Source organism: Chelonia mydas, chromosome 9, assembly GCF_015237465.2.
Source record: "Chelonia mydas isolate rCheMyd1 chromosome 9, rCheMyd1.pri.v2, whole genome shotgun sequence".
In the NCBI taxonomy this organism is placed as follows: domain Eukaryota; kingdom Metazoa; phylum Chordata; order Testudines; family Cheloniidae; genus Chelonia; species Chelonia mydas.
Window position 1 is genome coordinate 5208028 of NC_057855.1, and position 15560 is coordinate 5223587.

The following is a 15560-nucleotide window of genomic DNA, read 5'->3' on the forward strand; positions in this document are numbered from 1 at the left end:
CAAAGTGCCCCCAGATTCTGGGAATCGGGGCTTCAGGCTGATATACCAGCCCAGCTCCTACACTCCAAGACTGGCCCAGCATCATCTTTCCCTCTCATACTCAAAGGAATCCCCAGTGAGATTATCCTGCCCTCAGCCCTCAATTTTGGGGACCAGGCTTCAGACCCCTTAATCCACCCTTGCATCTCAGTTGCCATTTTGGTGAGGTGGAGAGGACTTTAAGGGAAACCGTTCCATCTACCATTTATTGCTGCTTTGAGGGATTCTTACACCAGGGTGACATCATGCAGTTACTCCAGAATGATGCCAGTGTAGCTGAGAGCAGAATCTGGCCCTAAGTGTTTAGAAGGCAACACAAAGTGATCTGAGCACTGGGAGACGGAGGGAACAGACTAAGCATGACCCTTGTAACGCACATGAAAACACAGCCCTAGGGCCCCGGTCCCAGCAGTCGAATTCCTGCCCTGCGGGGGCACTCCATTGATAGACAGCGAGTTGCTGTTGCAAACAAAACACTCGCTTGCTGCTGGACGGTTGGCTGTGTGAGGCTGTAGGATCATAACTCTATGACCCCACCCCCTACGCGGTGGGGCAGGTGTACCGATTGCCATGGCAGGCCAGCTCCTCCTTTTCTCACACCAGTCAGCCCCGTGTTAATGCATCATGGGATGGTCAGATGTGGGCTTTTGCTTCAGCCCATCATGGATGAGCCATGAAATATGGACCGAAACTTCGTCGCCATTTGGTCCGAGTGCATCCTAGCTCCTCCTTGTTGCCTGTGTCTAAAAGCCCCCTCGGGAGCAGTGCCGGGAGGAGCGGGGGGTGCTCCTGTCTTGGTGCCTGTCTTTCTAAGGCTCTGCTCAACTCTCGCTCCCCTGCAGATGTGGACGAGTGCCTGGAAAAGAGCGATGAGGAGCTGGCCTGCGACCACAACTGCCACAATTACATCGGGGGGTACTACTGTTCCTGCCGATTTGGCTACATCCTGCACTCTGACAACAGGACCTGCAAAGGTACGGCCCAGCTCCGGGCTCTGCCAGAGACATCAGGCAGCTGGGACAGATCATGCCGCGCTCTCTGCCACACTTGGATCTTTAGCCCTTAGGGCAAATCTGCCCTCTCTGGCCTGTGTCTGCTTTCCCTGCCCACCCCCCAGCTGGGACTTGGGGAGCACGCTGGCCATGCACTCTCTGCTCAGAGTGTCCGAGTGGGTGTGGTCAGCCAGTGTGGCAGTGTGGCCGGTTCACCTCTGCTCTTGGCTTGTGCGACACCAAAATAAAGACTGACCTTGGCCCAAAGAATGCATTAGGACTGGCCAGTGCAGATTCCTGCACAGGAAGGTCTCAGCATGCTTGTTCTGAGCACATCTGTAAGGGGGCTCCCTGCACCCGAGCAGCCTGCGGGGGGCTATGGCAGCTAAGGGCCAGTGGATCCACAATGACACAGATCCACCAGCCAATCCCCCCGGGCATGGGTGAGGGTCGGAGCAGCGATGGGGGCTGTAACAGCAGAGCAGCCTGGGGATGGAGATGTCCTTCCCCGGATCCCAGTGGATCTCCCCTGCAGCCAGCACTTGTCCTCTCAGCAGCGTTGGGCTCGATTCCCCTCTGGTTCACACCAGCATAACTCCACTGGCATCGGTGGCCCCACTCCTGGTGGGTGCGGGTGTGCGTGAGATCAGGATCCGGTCCAGAGGTTCCCTGTCAGCTAGGTCAGGTGGAGGTGTTCTGAGGGGAGATTGCCCAGGGCTAGGAATAGGAGACAACGCTGGGGCAGCAGGCCAGATTTTAACCCTGGGCTCCTTCCGGGACCCAGGGTCTAGCCCGGAGAGGCCGGTTGCTCAGGGTTCCCGTGTGCCTTTCAGTGGAGTGCAGCAGCAACCTCTTCACCCAGAGAAGTGGGGTGATCACCAGCGCCGACTTCCCCAGCCCCTATCCCAAGAGCTCCGACTGCCTGTACCGCATTGAGCTGGAGGAAGGCTTCCTCATCAGCCTGCAGTTCGAAGACAGCTTCGACATTGAGGACCACCCGGAGGTGTCCTGCCCCTACGATTACATCAAGGTGAGCTGGCTGGGTTGGCCCCAGCTCTGGGAGATCTCTGGGCGTGACTCCCCCCACGTTACCTCAACTCCTAGCTCATCGGACCACCCGCGACCCAGGCCCAAGTGAGTACAGCCCGTGGGAGCAGAGCCTGCTTACAGCAGGGCTGAATATTTACTGCAGCTCCGCTCCGGACAGCTCCAGCTGAATTTAAGCCCTGCCTGCAAAACTAAAAGCCCACCACTGAAGATTTGCTCAGGTTTTACTCAGGCAAACTTCCTCATGCCATTCCCTGAGTACGAACAGAGCCCCAGCTCACCCCCTATTTGCAGCACCCCCTGCTAGTCCAGCACTGGTGCCCTCCTCGCGCCCCCAGCTTTGCCAGTACACCCCATTCCTGAGCTGTCACATAGCACCATGGCTGGGTCAGTCCTGAGCATCTCATGGCGATCCCAGCCTGTGTGTGACCTTGCAAAGCCTTTGAGATTTGGGCAAACATTCATTGGAGACCAGTGAGAGGTGCCCCTCCTTGTCCCCCTCCCCCAAAGCATTTCACAGAGGGTCTAAGACATATTTATATTCGCAAGGCCTCAGGGCATAGAGAGACCCACACGCCAGCCCCTGGGCGTAGAGAGACCCACGCGCCAGCCGCTGGGCGTAGAGAGACCCGCGCGCCAGCCTCAGTGCATAGTGAGCCCCCAGTGGATCCTAACTCTCTGCACCATCTCCTCTTGTTGCTCTGGCAGATTAAAGCCGGTCGGAAGGAGTTTGGCCCTTTCTGTGGGGAAAAATCCCCAGGACGTCTAGAAACCCAAAGCAATAGCGTTCAGATCCTGTTCCACAGCGACAGCTCAGGAGAGAACCAAGGGTGGAAGTTATCCTACACAGCAATCGGTAACTGCTCTGGCTTCTTCCCTTCACCGTGCACAGGGGGCTGGACCCTGCACATAGAGACCAAGGCTCCACCTGGTCTAGAATCCTGTCTCTGACGATGACCAAGGCCAGAGACTTCAGGCAAGAGATGGGATAGATCTTGCATAATTAATTTAACTGAGCAATCCTGTTCTTTGGACGGGGACTTCTCCCTGAGCATGGCTGTGCCCTCAAACATGGGGACAGGGATCTCCCATGATCCTCACTAGCCAATGTCACTGCACATGCTACTGCTATTCAGACAAGCATCACCCCCTCTTTTTTGGACCTTACCAAGCTCTTTATTTACCTCACTAACATCCTGCAGCAGCGAGTTCCACAGGTTAACTCTGCAGGCTAAATGGGCTGCCTTTTTAATTTCACAGCATGCCTTCCCTTAATAATGCTGCTCTGTGCCATTGCCACGGCGGTCTTGAGCCAGGCCTGGGTAACAGTTTGAAGTCTGTGTGCAGCCTGCCCGGCAGCGCAGCCCGGACTGGCACGCAGGAGCCTGCTGGCCTGTAGGTGTAACCCGTCCACATTCCGCGCAGCACTCTGTCCCCCTCTAGTAGTGGCAGGCCCGCAGGTGGCGGCAGCCTGGGCTAATACAGCTAGGTAGCGGTCTGAGCTTAGGAGAGGCTTATGCTTTTGGATCCAGAGGTTCCCAGGGTCAGTTTCTGCTACTGGCACCCCACGCAGGGGCGCAGCCTTGCACGGGGTGGCCCACTGGGGGACCTGACCTTGGGTGTGTCTCTGAGGGGTTGTAAAGGCAGCAGCTCTGCTAGGCTAGCGGCAGGGAAGTGTTTGCTGGGCCGCGCCGAAGCCTGTCTCGCTGCACAGCTCCCGCTGGGGAATTCCCTGCTCCCTCCACTCCGGGACTCAGGCTTTGGCAGTGAGGAAGGTTTCTCCAACACCAGCTCTTCCCCAGCCTTCACCCCCCGCCCTAACCCTCCTCCTCTGCACGGTGCTGCCCAGGAGAGGTCACTGAGCCCGTCCTAATCAGTGCTTGTGTCACGCCACCCCACAGCTGGGTTCCTTGCTTCCCCCACTGGCTTGCCCTGACCTCCCAGCTGGATGGATCAGTCACAGCCTGGTACACGGTGTGCCAGTCACAGCACAGCATGCCAGCTCACCCCGGGCATCAGCTTAGCTACAGGGGCGACCTCCCTGACCGACAGACCTCGCTATCGAATATTTTTGCCACTTGGAAACCACCTTGATGTACCTGCCACTCACAGCAGCAGGACCAGGCATTGGGCCACTGGGAGGAACAGGATGTCTATGCTAAGCGTGCAGTCATCGGTCCTCGTTTCATCCAAAATACACAGCTATGTTCGAAAATAGCCAGGCCAGTGAGTGGGCAAGACACCTCGGGGGGGATTCCAAAGGCAACCCCATAGGAAGCAACAGTCTCTGTGCCCCCCGTGACATGCCCCTCTGCCTGCAGGTCTGGCCCAGTGAGAATTGGTGGGAACTATTACCCTAATAAACAGCTGTGGGCCCTGGAATTCGGAGCAGCCTCCATTGGTTGGGGTGCCACCCTCACACACCCTCGCCAGTCGGTCAGCATGGTCTTTCTTTGTTCCCCTCTCCCCCCTCAAAGGGAACCCGTGCCCACTGGTGCAGCCGCCAATCAACGGGAAAATCGAGCCCTCGCAGGCCAAGTACACTTTTAAGGACCAGGTGGTCATCAGCTGCAACACCGGCTACAACGTGCTAAAGGTACCAGAGCCACTGGCTTTGATGGGAGCGTTCGGGGCGCTGGGCCAGATTCTCTCCTCTCCTCCACCAGAGGAAACCTGGGGCCACTGGGGGGCGCTCCACGTGTCTGGCATTCGAGCCAGAGGCATGTCCGTATTTAAGGACGCCTACAATGTTCTAGGGTAATGAGCCAAAGCACAGGAGGTCAGGCTAGATGATCGGATGGTCCCTTCAGCCTTAAACGCTCTGAAACTATCCCGGGATGGGCGTCGCTGCCACAGGAGGCTGCAGCCGTGCTCTGGAGAAATTAATCAAAGAAAAGCCCATCCAACTCTCCCGGAGCAAGAACTATCCACAAGGGCCCGACACGCTTAGAGCCACAAACTAGCCACTAAAGAAGTGGGAGGAGAGAGAATACAGCACGTCCCCCAACCACCAGCTAAACCTCTCGCCCACGCCAGCAAACTAACTACTGGCAAATAAGTCAGACGCAAGGCTTGGCGTCTCCCCAAGAGATGGAGGCACCTGGGGTGCTGCTCTGTCTGTGATTTCCTGCTACACTCTCCCAAGCCAAGCAGGGCTGGTCCTTTGGTAGGTGACCTTCACGGAGTAGCTGGTAACTGAAGAAAATGCTGATGAATCAGTAGGTGGAACTCTTACCTCTGAATCAGTACTGAGCCATCCTCGGCTCTACCTACCCCATCCCTGGGGCTTCATAAAATGACCTCTCTCTTTATATAATCCATCTCTAGCATCACTCCTATGTCCCAGTACACTAATACCCTATGATAGGCTGCTCCATCCTCCTGGCTAGGTTCTAATACTGCGCCCACTGCCGTCATATTTGGGAAAAAAACACATTTGTTTTCTAATTTTCTTTCAAACTCAGTAAACGGAGGGGTTCTTAATGAAGAGGAAACTCTCTTTGTTACTGGCTTGCCCAGTGAGCAACGTCTCTTTACGGTGGATAGCTGGGCCGGTCAGGCCATTGGGAAGATGAGTCTTTGCAGTGGGAGGGGGAGGTCCTTTGGCTGCATGGATAATGGTTTTCGCTTGTCCCTTCTGCCCAGGATAACGTGGAGAGCAACTCCTTCCAGATCGAGTGTCTGAAGGACGGAACATGGAGCAACAAGATCCCCATCTGCAAAAGTAAGAAACCCTCCCCCCCGACCACGAACGCTATAGGGAACTACTATGCCAGGCTCACAGAGTGCAATCCGCTGCTCAGAGGCACCTCACCAGCCAGGGTGGCTATTAATTATACCTCTGCAAAACCAGGTTGGCTCTTTCTCCTAAACGGAACAGGGTTTGTGCCCAATGCCACAGGTTGGCTGTTTATTTTTTTCCTTGAGTGACTTACTAATTTAATTGGATTTCCAAGCTGTTTGACCTTCTCACGTCTCAGACGGCCAAGCAAGCCCTAGCCTGGCTCATCTGAGAAAATCTTCAGCCAGTCATTAAGGGCCTGATCCAATGCCCGTTGACATCTGTGGGAAGGCTCCAGTTAACTTTGCTGGCAGCTGGATCAAGCCCAAAAGCTGCTAGCAATGGGTGGGGGGATATGGAAAGGTTCAGGTACCGATTCAGACCTTCTCAGAACTTCTTTCATCCACAAAATCTGGGTCGAGCTCTCACCAGACAGTCTTTGTTGTGATCATTCCGCTCCTTCACTTCTACTCATGGCTGCGGGGAGCCAGCTGCCGAGTTCTGGTGTGAATCTGGACTTGTCCAAGTCTGGGGGATGTCTGGAGCTGGGCGGATGGATGTGGTTACTCTGCCCATTATAGACATAAGGACCGTTTGTAAAATCTGAATACAGATCTGAATTTCTTGCCAGTTTTGGGGGTATCCAAACCAGGGCTTTGGTGTGGTCCTGTCTCTACCCAGAACGAAGCAATGCAGAGACAAATCAAATTAGAAAAGTTGGCCAAATATTTTTTGCAAACCTCAAAAAAAAAAAAGTTCCCTTTGAAAGAATGAGTGAAGACTCAGACCAGGTCTACGCTACAGACTTTGGTCGACGCAAGTTGCGTCGGTGTACAGTGCCGAAGTTAGTACATCACCTGTGCACATGCATCCTGGCTGCTTGCACACAAGGGAGAGCTGGTAAGGTGCTCACCAAGCTGGGGTCAGCGCCGTTCAGGGAAGTAGTTTTACTTCATCACCATCGTGGGGCGCTTATGTCAGCCAGAGACAAATTTGAGTGGAGACACTTGCACAAATAGGTCCGCGCAAGGAGACTTATATCAACCTAACTTTGCAGTGTAGACCAGGCCTCAGATCACTTCTATGTCTTCTGACCTAGTTCCCCTGTCTCTGAAATCAAGCTAATGAAATGCACTATTTACACCTTCATCACAATCAATTTTTTCCTGCAAACCACTGACTTCTTTTCTCCAGCGTGCACAGCTATGGCTCTCATCACTAATGTCTGCCTTTTGAATTAGCTTCCTGGTGTCCATGTCAGGAATGTATAGATTGCTTAAACCCAAATGTCCCTGCTCTCATGTCATCCACAGTTGGATCTTACAGAACAGGAATAGCTGCATCCCAGGGTTTGAGAACGCTGGGTGGGCCAGGTGCCAGGCTGGCAGTCCAGGCTCACACTTGTGCTGCAGTTGAAGCTAGAAAGGAACGGTAACGTTCCTCCGAATGATCAGCTGTGTGAAATGTTCAAGATTAAAAAATTAGTGCCAGGGTAAGGAGCCTTTGACCTCAAGGTCATCGGTTCTGATCCAGCCCAGGTCAGAAGTAGCCGAAAGGCATTATCATCTGACAGTGGCCAGTGTTAAATGAACTGGCAGAGTCCACCCCAGTGGCATGGACTGACACATTTAGGCAGGCGCGCAGTTCTACACTTGTATGCAAAATGGTGTCCTCCGTGCAGCACGACCTTGCACCTACGGCGCATGCGAGGTTATGCTGTGCGGAGAACGCCATTTTCTTCTAGCATCCTCTGTGCACACTTGGGGAGCAGACAGAAGTGCACAGCCAGTCCTGGGGCATGCGTTGCACATGCAGAGGGCACACCACTGGTCCACCCAGTTCCTAGCAGAGAAGTGTGTGCATTAAGAAAAACATCGCCCCAATTGGCAGTAGCTAGCACCCTAATGTTGGCAGTGTCAGCGTGGAGAGTGAGCTCCCCTCTGTCCCCTCTAGGTGGTCTGTCAGGGGCCTGGTCCCCCTGCAGCTCCCCTTTGGGGTGCACCAGGGTCACGTCCTCTCTTGGGCTCTCATCGTCCAGGTCGTGGATGTTAACATCACCGGCCCAAAGACAGAAACCCAGCCCTCCGGCTGAGCTCTTCTGGAGTTCACCCCCACTGAGGTTACAGGCAGAGAGAAAAAATGAAACAAACAAGTCCCAGACGAGCCCCCAGCCTCTCTTCCTTTAGGCAGCCTTGGGCTAGCCACAGTCCATCTCAATGTCCTCTGCTCAGCCACCAGAAAGTGTCTTGAGGTGATTGTTTATAGCCTGGCTCTCCTCTCATGAGGCCTGGACAGTCTGTGGTCATGGGAGCAGCCCCTGCCTTCCGTCAGGCCTCTCCTTGGGAGCTGGAGACTTGAAGTCTGTCCTCGCCCCAGAGTAGCCTCCTGCTGAGCTCTCACACCGCTCCTGACAGGCCATGCAGGTATGGCCGGGCAGGGCGGGGTGAGCCCATAACCACTCCACCATCCCTTCCGGTCTGGTGCAGGGTTTGCACACCCCATCACACCGGCCCGGTCAGCGTGGAGGCGCATGGGGCAGCGTGGGGGAAGCACGCACCAAGCTGGAGTTGATCTGTGACAAAGGGAGGACTTCAGCCTCCAGGGCAGTACATTCAGAACCGTCCAGTTTAACGCCTCTACGAAAACGAAGTACCGGTCCTCAAACACTGACAGTTTCCTGTACGCTCCAATGCGTTGAACTTGCTGCCACCTATCCCAGAGCAGAGCAGAGCAGAGGGAAGAGTGGGGGAAGTCAGCCGGTCTCCCTCACTTGGCAACGACCACCCAGGAAGTCTCGAAGAGCTCTGTAAAAGGAGACAAGGGGTTACCTTTCCTGCCATTGCACAATGTTCTACTCACACTGAGAGCAACGGCAGCCTGGCCTGAAAACCTTGTGGGACTCTTTGAACCTTGACCCTTAGCCCCTATCACCATCTATCGACCAAGCACACACTTGAGGAGAGAACATAAGAATGGCCACACTGGGTCAGACCAAAGGTCCATCTAGCCCAGTATCCTGTCTTCCGACAGTGGCCAATGCCAGGTGCCCCAGAGGGAATGAACAGAACAGGGAATCATCAAGTGATCCATCCCCTGTCATCCATTCCCAGCTTCTGGCAAACAGAGGCTAGGGACACCATCCCTGCCCATCCTGGCTAATAGCCATTGATGGACGTATCATCCATGAATTTATCTAGCTCTTTTTTGAACCCTGTTATAGTCTTGGCCTTCACAACCTCCTCTGGCAAGGAGTTCCACAGGTTGACTGTGCGCTGTGTGAAGAAACACTCTGGTGGCTGACCAGAGGACCGAGGTAGGTTTTGTTGGTTATGGATGGAGGAGCTTCAGAAGGCTCTGGGAAGTAGTGCAGCTCAAAGAAGGTCCCTGCATTTTGAAGGTTGACCTGAGCTTTTTTGCTTCAAAATCACAGTTGCAATCTCGTGGGTGTGGACTCTGTCCTCAGCTTTCCAGTACATCCAGCCTGTGGCTAAGCTGGGCGTGCTGGGATGATTTAGTTGGGGATTGGTCCTGCTTTGAGCAGGGGGTTGGACTAGATGACCTCCTGAGGTCCCTTCCAACCCTGATATTCTATGATTCTATGATTTCCACTTCTGATCCCATACAAGCCCAGGAAGCTCACTCCCAGCCTTTGAACTCTGGTGGACCTCGGACCTGGATCCCGATTCAATCTTTGGAGTCTTGGGACCCATTCAGCTGATAAATCCAAACACCCATGTGGAATAATGGATCCAAATCCTGTGTCTTGGACCCTTATGTAGCCGTGAGGAAACATTGCCTGTCCCCCATCTACTCTCTCTCCACACACCCATGTATATCCAGGATAGGCTCCTAGGATTCCACTCTCTTGCTAATCCATGCAGTTGCTCTGAGCTACAGATGCACATTTTGGATCTCATTCCTCTCTTGTGTTGGTGACGCCTGGGACCGGGGGACAGCGGTGAGGACCCAGAAGTGCTGCCGGCTGGAGTTTTCCTGATCCACAACCTCCCCTTGCAAATATCATTGCAGGCGGGGTCTTTATTTGAAAATAGAATCATAGACTATCAGGGCTGGAAGGGACCTCAGGAGGTCATCTAGTCCAACCCCCTGCTCAAAGCAGGACCAATCCCCGATTTTTGCCCCAGATCCCTAAATGGCCCCCTCAAGGATTGAACTCACAACCCTGGGTTTAGCAGGCCAAAGCTCAAACCACTGAGCTATCCCTCCCCCTAATACTACGGGCACCTATAGAACCCGCTGCACAGTGGTGTTTGTAAGGGTACATTTTGGTTTGCAAATCTCGCTGAGGATGGAAAGCGTGACGCTGCTAGAATTGCTAAATATAATCATATCTTACTACATTGCCTTTGAAGCATGTGGCACAATTATTACAATTATTACTGGAAAATACAGAGGAATACTCCTAATTTAATCAAACCTTGAGGTTCCAATTCCCCTATTACTATACCAGTCTCCCACAGATTTCACTGGAGTTCTGCTTGCACGGAGACTGAATAAAAACTAGAACTGATTGGGGGGTTTTCCTCACAGACTGTTTTCCCCACCAGCTTTTGGACCAAAGAGAAATTGTCATCCAAATCTTGTTGAGGTTTCGTTGAAAAATTGACACTTCCCCCCCCCCCCCCAAACTGACAGTTTTGGCTGTCAAAAAATGGGGGGGAGGGGCTGTTGTCAATTAAAATCCCTCCAAAGAAATAATCGATGAAAAAGTTGCACAAAAACGAAACTTTTCCCCCCCAGAACATCTGGCGGTAAATACATATATTTTGGAACGAGCGCTAATAAACACTGATGGGGGAGCTGACCTGGGCCCGGTGAGGCAAGTTTCATAGGACCAGGAGCCAGCCACGCTGGTGCAGGCTGCGTCCCACTGGGGAATTGAGCACAGTGCGGCCAAGGAGGATGCGTGAAATGAGAAAGCCCAGTGAAGCAACAGAGGACAGTGACTCCGCTAAGGCAGGTTTCCCTTTAAGCGGGTTCCATTGCACTGCAGTGCCCATCGACCTTTAATAGAGATGGATCCCTGTGCAGAGCCCAGTCAGTGTGTATAACCCAAGCTGCCTTTCACGCTTGCTGAATTGCTACCGTGTAGCATTAACTATTTCTGGTGTTATTGGGCTGTGTTTCCTGCATGAACTTTCTCTGCTCGGCCACTGATTCTGCTTTCTCTCTCTCTGCTTTCCTCTTCCCCCCTTTCTCCTCTGCTTTCGGTGCAGCTGCAGAAACAACCGACCCCAGGCCAGAGAGAGGAGCTGAGCTGGACCAAGCGACAGCATGAGCCTGGGTGCCATCAAGCCGCACCCCTTAGAGTGGCCAGTGTCTCTGAGACGTGTCAGGGAGTCATTAGGGCTCCAGCGGGGCATCCCCACCCCCGTCACCCTTCCTGATCTGTATGGGACACAATGGAATCCATCGCCGCCGTAGGTATGGTGCCGTGCTCTGTTAACCCCTTCCTGCCCGGCACACGCTTAACGCCCACTGGGTCTCCGGACAGGGAAAGAAAAACAAAACTGAAACGAATTCAAACACTCAGGCCCCCGCCGGAAAAACAAATAACCCTCTAGGCTGCTGAGAGACATAACACAGGCCAGGGAGCTCGCATCCTGGCGGTCTTCATGGACAGGGCCTCTCCTCCCACTCCATCCCAGCCCTGCGCCCCACCACAATGAAAGTCATTCTGCACAGGTTGGCAGCCTCGTCTGTGCTTGTTTTGTTCGGTTGGTTTAATTTAACTCTTTGCTGCCTGGTCTCTCGGGGTGAATCTGGGGATCTGTTCCAGCGTAATGAATAAGAAACGTTCCTCCCTCTAGCTAAATAGCATGGGGCAAAAAAAGCCAGGCTAGGCCAGCATATTCCAGTGCACTTCAACCCCCCGCCCCCAGCTCTTTGGGACTAAAAGGTGCTTTCAAGATAAATCCACAAGGAAGCAATCTGTGATCACAAGTCTCTTTAAGCTGCTTGTGCCTGCTCAAAGTCCTGACACGACTGGATGCCTCATGGCTCCATGTTGAGGGCTCCATCTCCTTGCCACCCATCCCAGATCTAGGAGAGACCTCCGGGGCCAGAGAGCACCGGCTGGAAGGAATTGTGGCAAGGGCTGCTAGCATGCTCTTGGGGACAGAAAGGGGAAAGAAAACAGAGCAAGCCAGGGAAAGGAGCGGAGAAGTGGGGGAAGGGCTAGGTGGTCGTGACAGTGCATGGGCAGGGGAAATGATGGGCCGCGGTGGGAGTGAGTGGGGAGAGTGGATGAAGATGGGCTCGAGAGCTATGGGACCACATACACAGAGCCAGCCAAAGTCCATTGAAGTTGCTGGAAATCTTGGCTCAGGCCCATAGAGAGCAGGGCTTGGGGAGGAGGAACGCTGGGCTCGGGCAGGAACCAGACCTTGCAGAAGGAGAGAGATCAGAGCGGGGGCTCCCAGGGCTGGACGCCGAAAGAGTCTGAGAGTCAGCAGCACCCAAAAAGCAGCAGAGGGGAGGAGCTCGCAGCTGACGCAGAGAGGGGGAAAGAAAGAGAGGGGCCGGGGAGGAGAAGGCCAGGCCTGGCAGGAGGTGGGCAGCTGCAAATGGGGACTGGAGGCGTCGAGCACAGTGCAGCAGGGGCCTGAAATAAAACGTGGGCAAAGAGAAGGGCCGGCCCGAGGCAGAGAGGGGCCGGGCGGTGGAGAGAGGAGTGGGGCTAGCAGCCGCGAGGGAGATACTGAGCGTGAGGCTGTGGAGACAGAGGGAGGAGCTGACCCAGAAGAACAGGAAGAGATGATCTAGCAGCGTGGAGATGCTGGTACCCAGGACGAGCGAACGCTGGGGACCCAAGAGCAGGGAGTGGCTGCAGCATCAGGCCCAGCTGAGAGCGGGGGCCAGGGGCCAGTGTCAGAAAATGGGGCCTCCATCACCAGGGGACACAGTCCTGTGTCCCATCCAGACCCAGGCAAGGCACCGGAGAGTGGGGCTCCTCCCTCCAGTCCCAGCAGGGTGAATCTCTTGGTAGCTTAAATGCAAACGGACACGGGTTTGTGGTTCATTCTCTGAGCAGCTTGGACTGAATCCGTTCACAAAGCCCTGGAGGCAGGGGACACGTGCCGGACGGCCCTGAGGTCTCCCAGAGCATGACATCATCTGCTCCTCAGCGTGGGTCTGCACTGCAGCTGGGAGGGTGCTCCCCAGCGCACGGAGACGGGCCACGCTAGCTCTGCTCCGGCTTGTGCGCTTCAAAAGAGCCGTGTAGCCGGGGGTAGCACTGGCCATGCCTACGACTAGCTGCCTCCGTACAAACCCACCCAGTGCACGAGCTCCAGCAGCCGGTGGTGCAGCCTGGTCTGGATGGAAGGAATTACCGGCAGAGAACAGCTACAGGTGGGCTGTTTGCAGTCAGTGGCTAACCCACATCCCCAAGCACTGTGTGTCTTCTCCCCAGGTCGGAGCATTGCCGGGAGAAAACAAGGATCTGGAGCGGGGGCGGGAGAGGTGAAAGGAGGGCAAGTGGGCGGAAGGACTCGCAGTGCAGGTCTGAGTGGGACAAGGTACCCACACAATGCAGAGTCACTGTGGCAGGCACGGACTGGCCCCCGTGCCTTCAATCTCAGCAAAGAGGCCAAAGTTTGGATGGGCCGTGGGAGTATAAACTTAAGGTGGTCCCTTCGGGGCAGGGTCCAAGGACGCTAGTGGGGTAATAGGGGGAAGCCAGCCCTCTCGTTGTCCAGTCTCCAGGGCTGTCTCTCTGGTGCCTGCCAGTACTAGACTTGATTTTTCATCACCAACACCAGCTGCTGCTGTAAAGACTGTGTCCCACCCCACCCCACCCCACCCCGAAAGCACGGAGCAGGGGAAGGTATTGCTAGAACTATTTCTACATTCCCTGGAAGTAGCTGGGTGACCATTAGAAAGATGCCGTTTGGCAGGATAAAGCATAACATTTTAACAGTGAGAGTAACTAACCCCTGGAACCATTTGCCAAGAGTCGTGGGGGATTCTCCATCACTGGCCATTTTTAAATCACGTCTGGGTGTTTTTTCTAAAAGCTCTGCTCTAGGAATTATGCTGGGGCAGTTCTCTGGCCTGTGTCAGACAGGAGGTTGGACTAGATGGAAGATCACAACTGTCCCTTCTGCTTTGGAATCTGTGACTCGATGACAGGACAAGCGTCTGGTGCATCAGCGATGCTGGCGTGAGCGCAGGCCCTGGGAAGCAGGAGGAGCATGTTCACCCCAGTCTTCCCAGTGCACACTTTTCCTGGCGGCACATCAGTCCTTGCTGGTCCTCCTGTCCTCTCAAGAACACGCAGCTGGCGGAAGACACTCAAACACAAATCAGCACCGATGAACCCTGGCAAATTTTGGCTTGATCAGCAATTTTATCAGGCGACTCCTCCTGAAGTTTTGCAAATGTTTCCATCTCTCTGGTGTCGTGGGCCACGCCATGGCCTCCCTTCCCTCTACGGTAGCTTCCCTTCATCTGCCCCACATGGGAGGACCAGCAGATCCTTCTTCTCTTCCCTGCTGTGGGGACCAGCAGCAGTAGACCCCCATGGAAAGAAAGCTACAGAATTCATAACTACCTTTGCCCCAGGCCACATTCACTGTCCTGGTCAAATCTATTTGTGAGAGCCCCACATACCTGGACATACCTGCTGTGGCCCCATCCCCTTTGCTCTGTTCCCAGGACTCTGCATCTGCTAGGTTGCTGAAAGAATGTTAGGAACCATTAGGAAAGAGATCGATAATAGGACAGAAAATATCATAATGCTACTGTATAAATCCATGGAACGTCCACACCTTAAATACTGCGTGCAGTTCTGGTCAACCCAATCTCAAAAGAGATATAGTAGAATTAGAAAAAGTACAGTGAAGGGAAACACAAATGATTAAGGGTATGGAACAGCTTCTGTATGAGGAGAGATTAAAGAGACTGGGACTGTTTAGCTAAGAAAAGAGATGACTAAGGGGATATGATAGAGGTCTATAAAAGCATGACTGGTGTGAAGAAAGTGAATAAGGAAGCGTTACTTACCCCTTCACATAACATAAGAACCAAGGGTCACCTAATGAAATTAACAAGCAGCAGGTTTAAAACAAGCATAAGGAAGTATCCTTCACACAATGTCCAGTCAGCCTGTGGAACTCATTGCCAGGGGATGTTGTGGCCAAAAGAATTAGTGGGTTCAAAAAAGAATTGATAAGCTCATGGAGGATAGGTCCATTAATGGCTATTAGTCAAGACAGTCAGGGATGGAACCTTATGCTCCAAGTGTCCCTAAAACTCTGACTGCCAGAAGGTGGGATTGGACTGCCAGGGATGGCTCACTCAATAAATTGTTCTGTTCTGCTCATTTCCTCTGAAGCACCTGGCACTGGACACTGTTGGAAGACAGGATACTGGGCTAGATGGACCTTTGGTCTGACCAGCATGGTTGTTCTTAGGTTCCTGGAGGCTACACTGTGACATAAACCTCAGTAATATTTAAGGCCTAGAATCAGCATTATTGTGAAGCCTGAGAGAGCTCCCCAAAGGGGTAGTGCCAGGCGAGTGAAAAGGGGTTTTTGCATGACTGAGAATCAGGACCCTGGAGTTTAACTTCACTCCATACCGCCCCAACACCACCTCCCTGCAAAGACAGGCCTGAGGCAAACCCTCTCTGTACAGGTCACAAGGTGCGACATTTTCCATCCATAATCCAGTGCAAA

The 15560-nt window shown here is 53.8% G+C and overlaps 1 protein-coding gene across 3 annotated transcripts in view; it reads left to right on the forward strand.

Annotated features, from left to right (window-relative positions):
* The window catches only part of MASP1 (MBL associated serine protease 1), a 68589-nt gene that overhangs the window by 19512 nt on the left and 33517 nt on the right, over window positions 1-15560 (forward strand). For 2 of the 3 annotated variants that reach the window (XM_037908965.2, XM_037908966.2), the window contains exons 4-8: window positions 882-1013; window positions 1865-2061; window positions 2787-2934; window positions 4556-4674; window positions 5724-5802. In XM_037908965.2, the coding sequence (XP_037764893.1) occupies window positions 882-1013; window positions 1865-2061; window positions 2787-2934; window positions 4556-4674; window positions 5724-5802 (675 nt within the window). Of the gene's footprint in view, window positions 1-881; window positions 1014-1864; window positions 2062-2786; window positions 2935-4555; window positions 4675-5723; window positions 5803-11096; window positions 11568-15560 lie in introns of those variants that run through there. The other variant, XM_037908967.2, reaches the window with a different exon arrangement.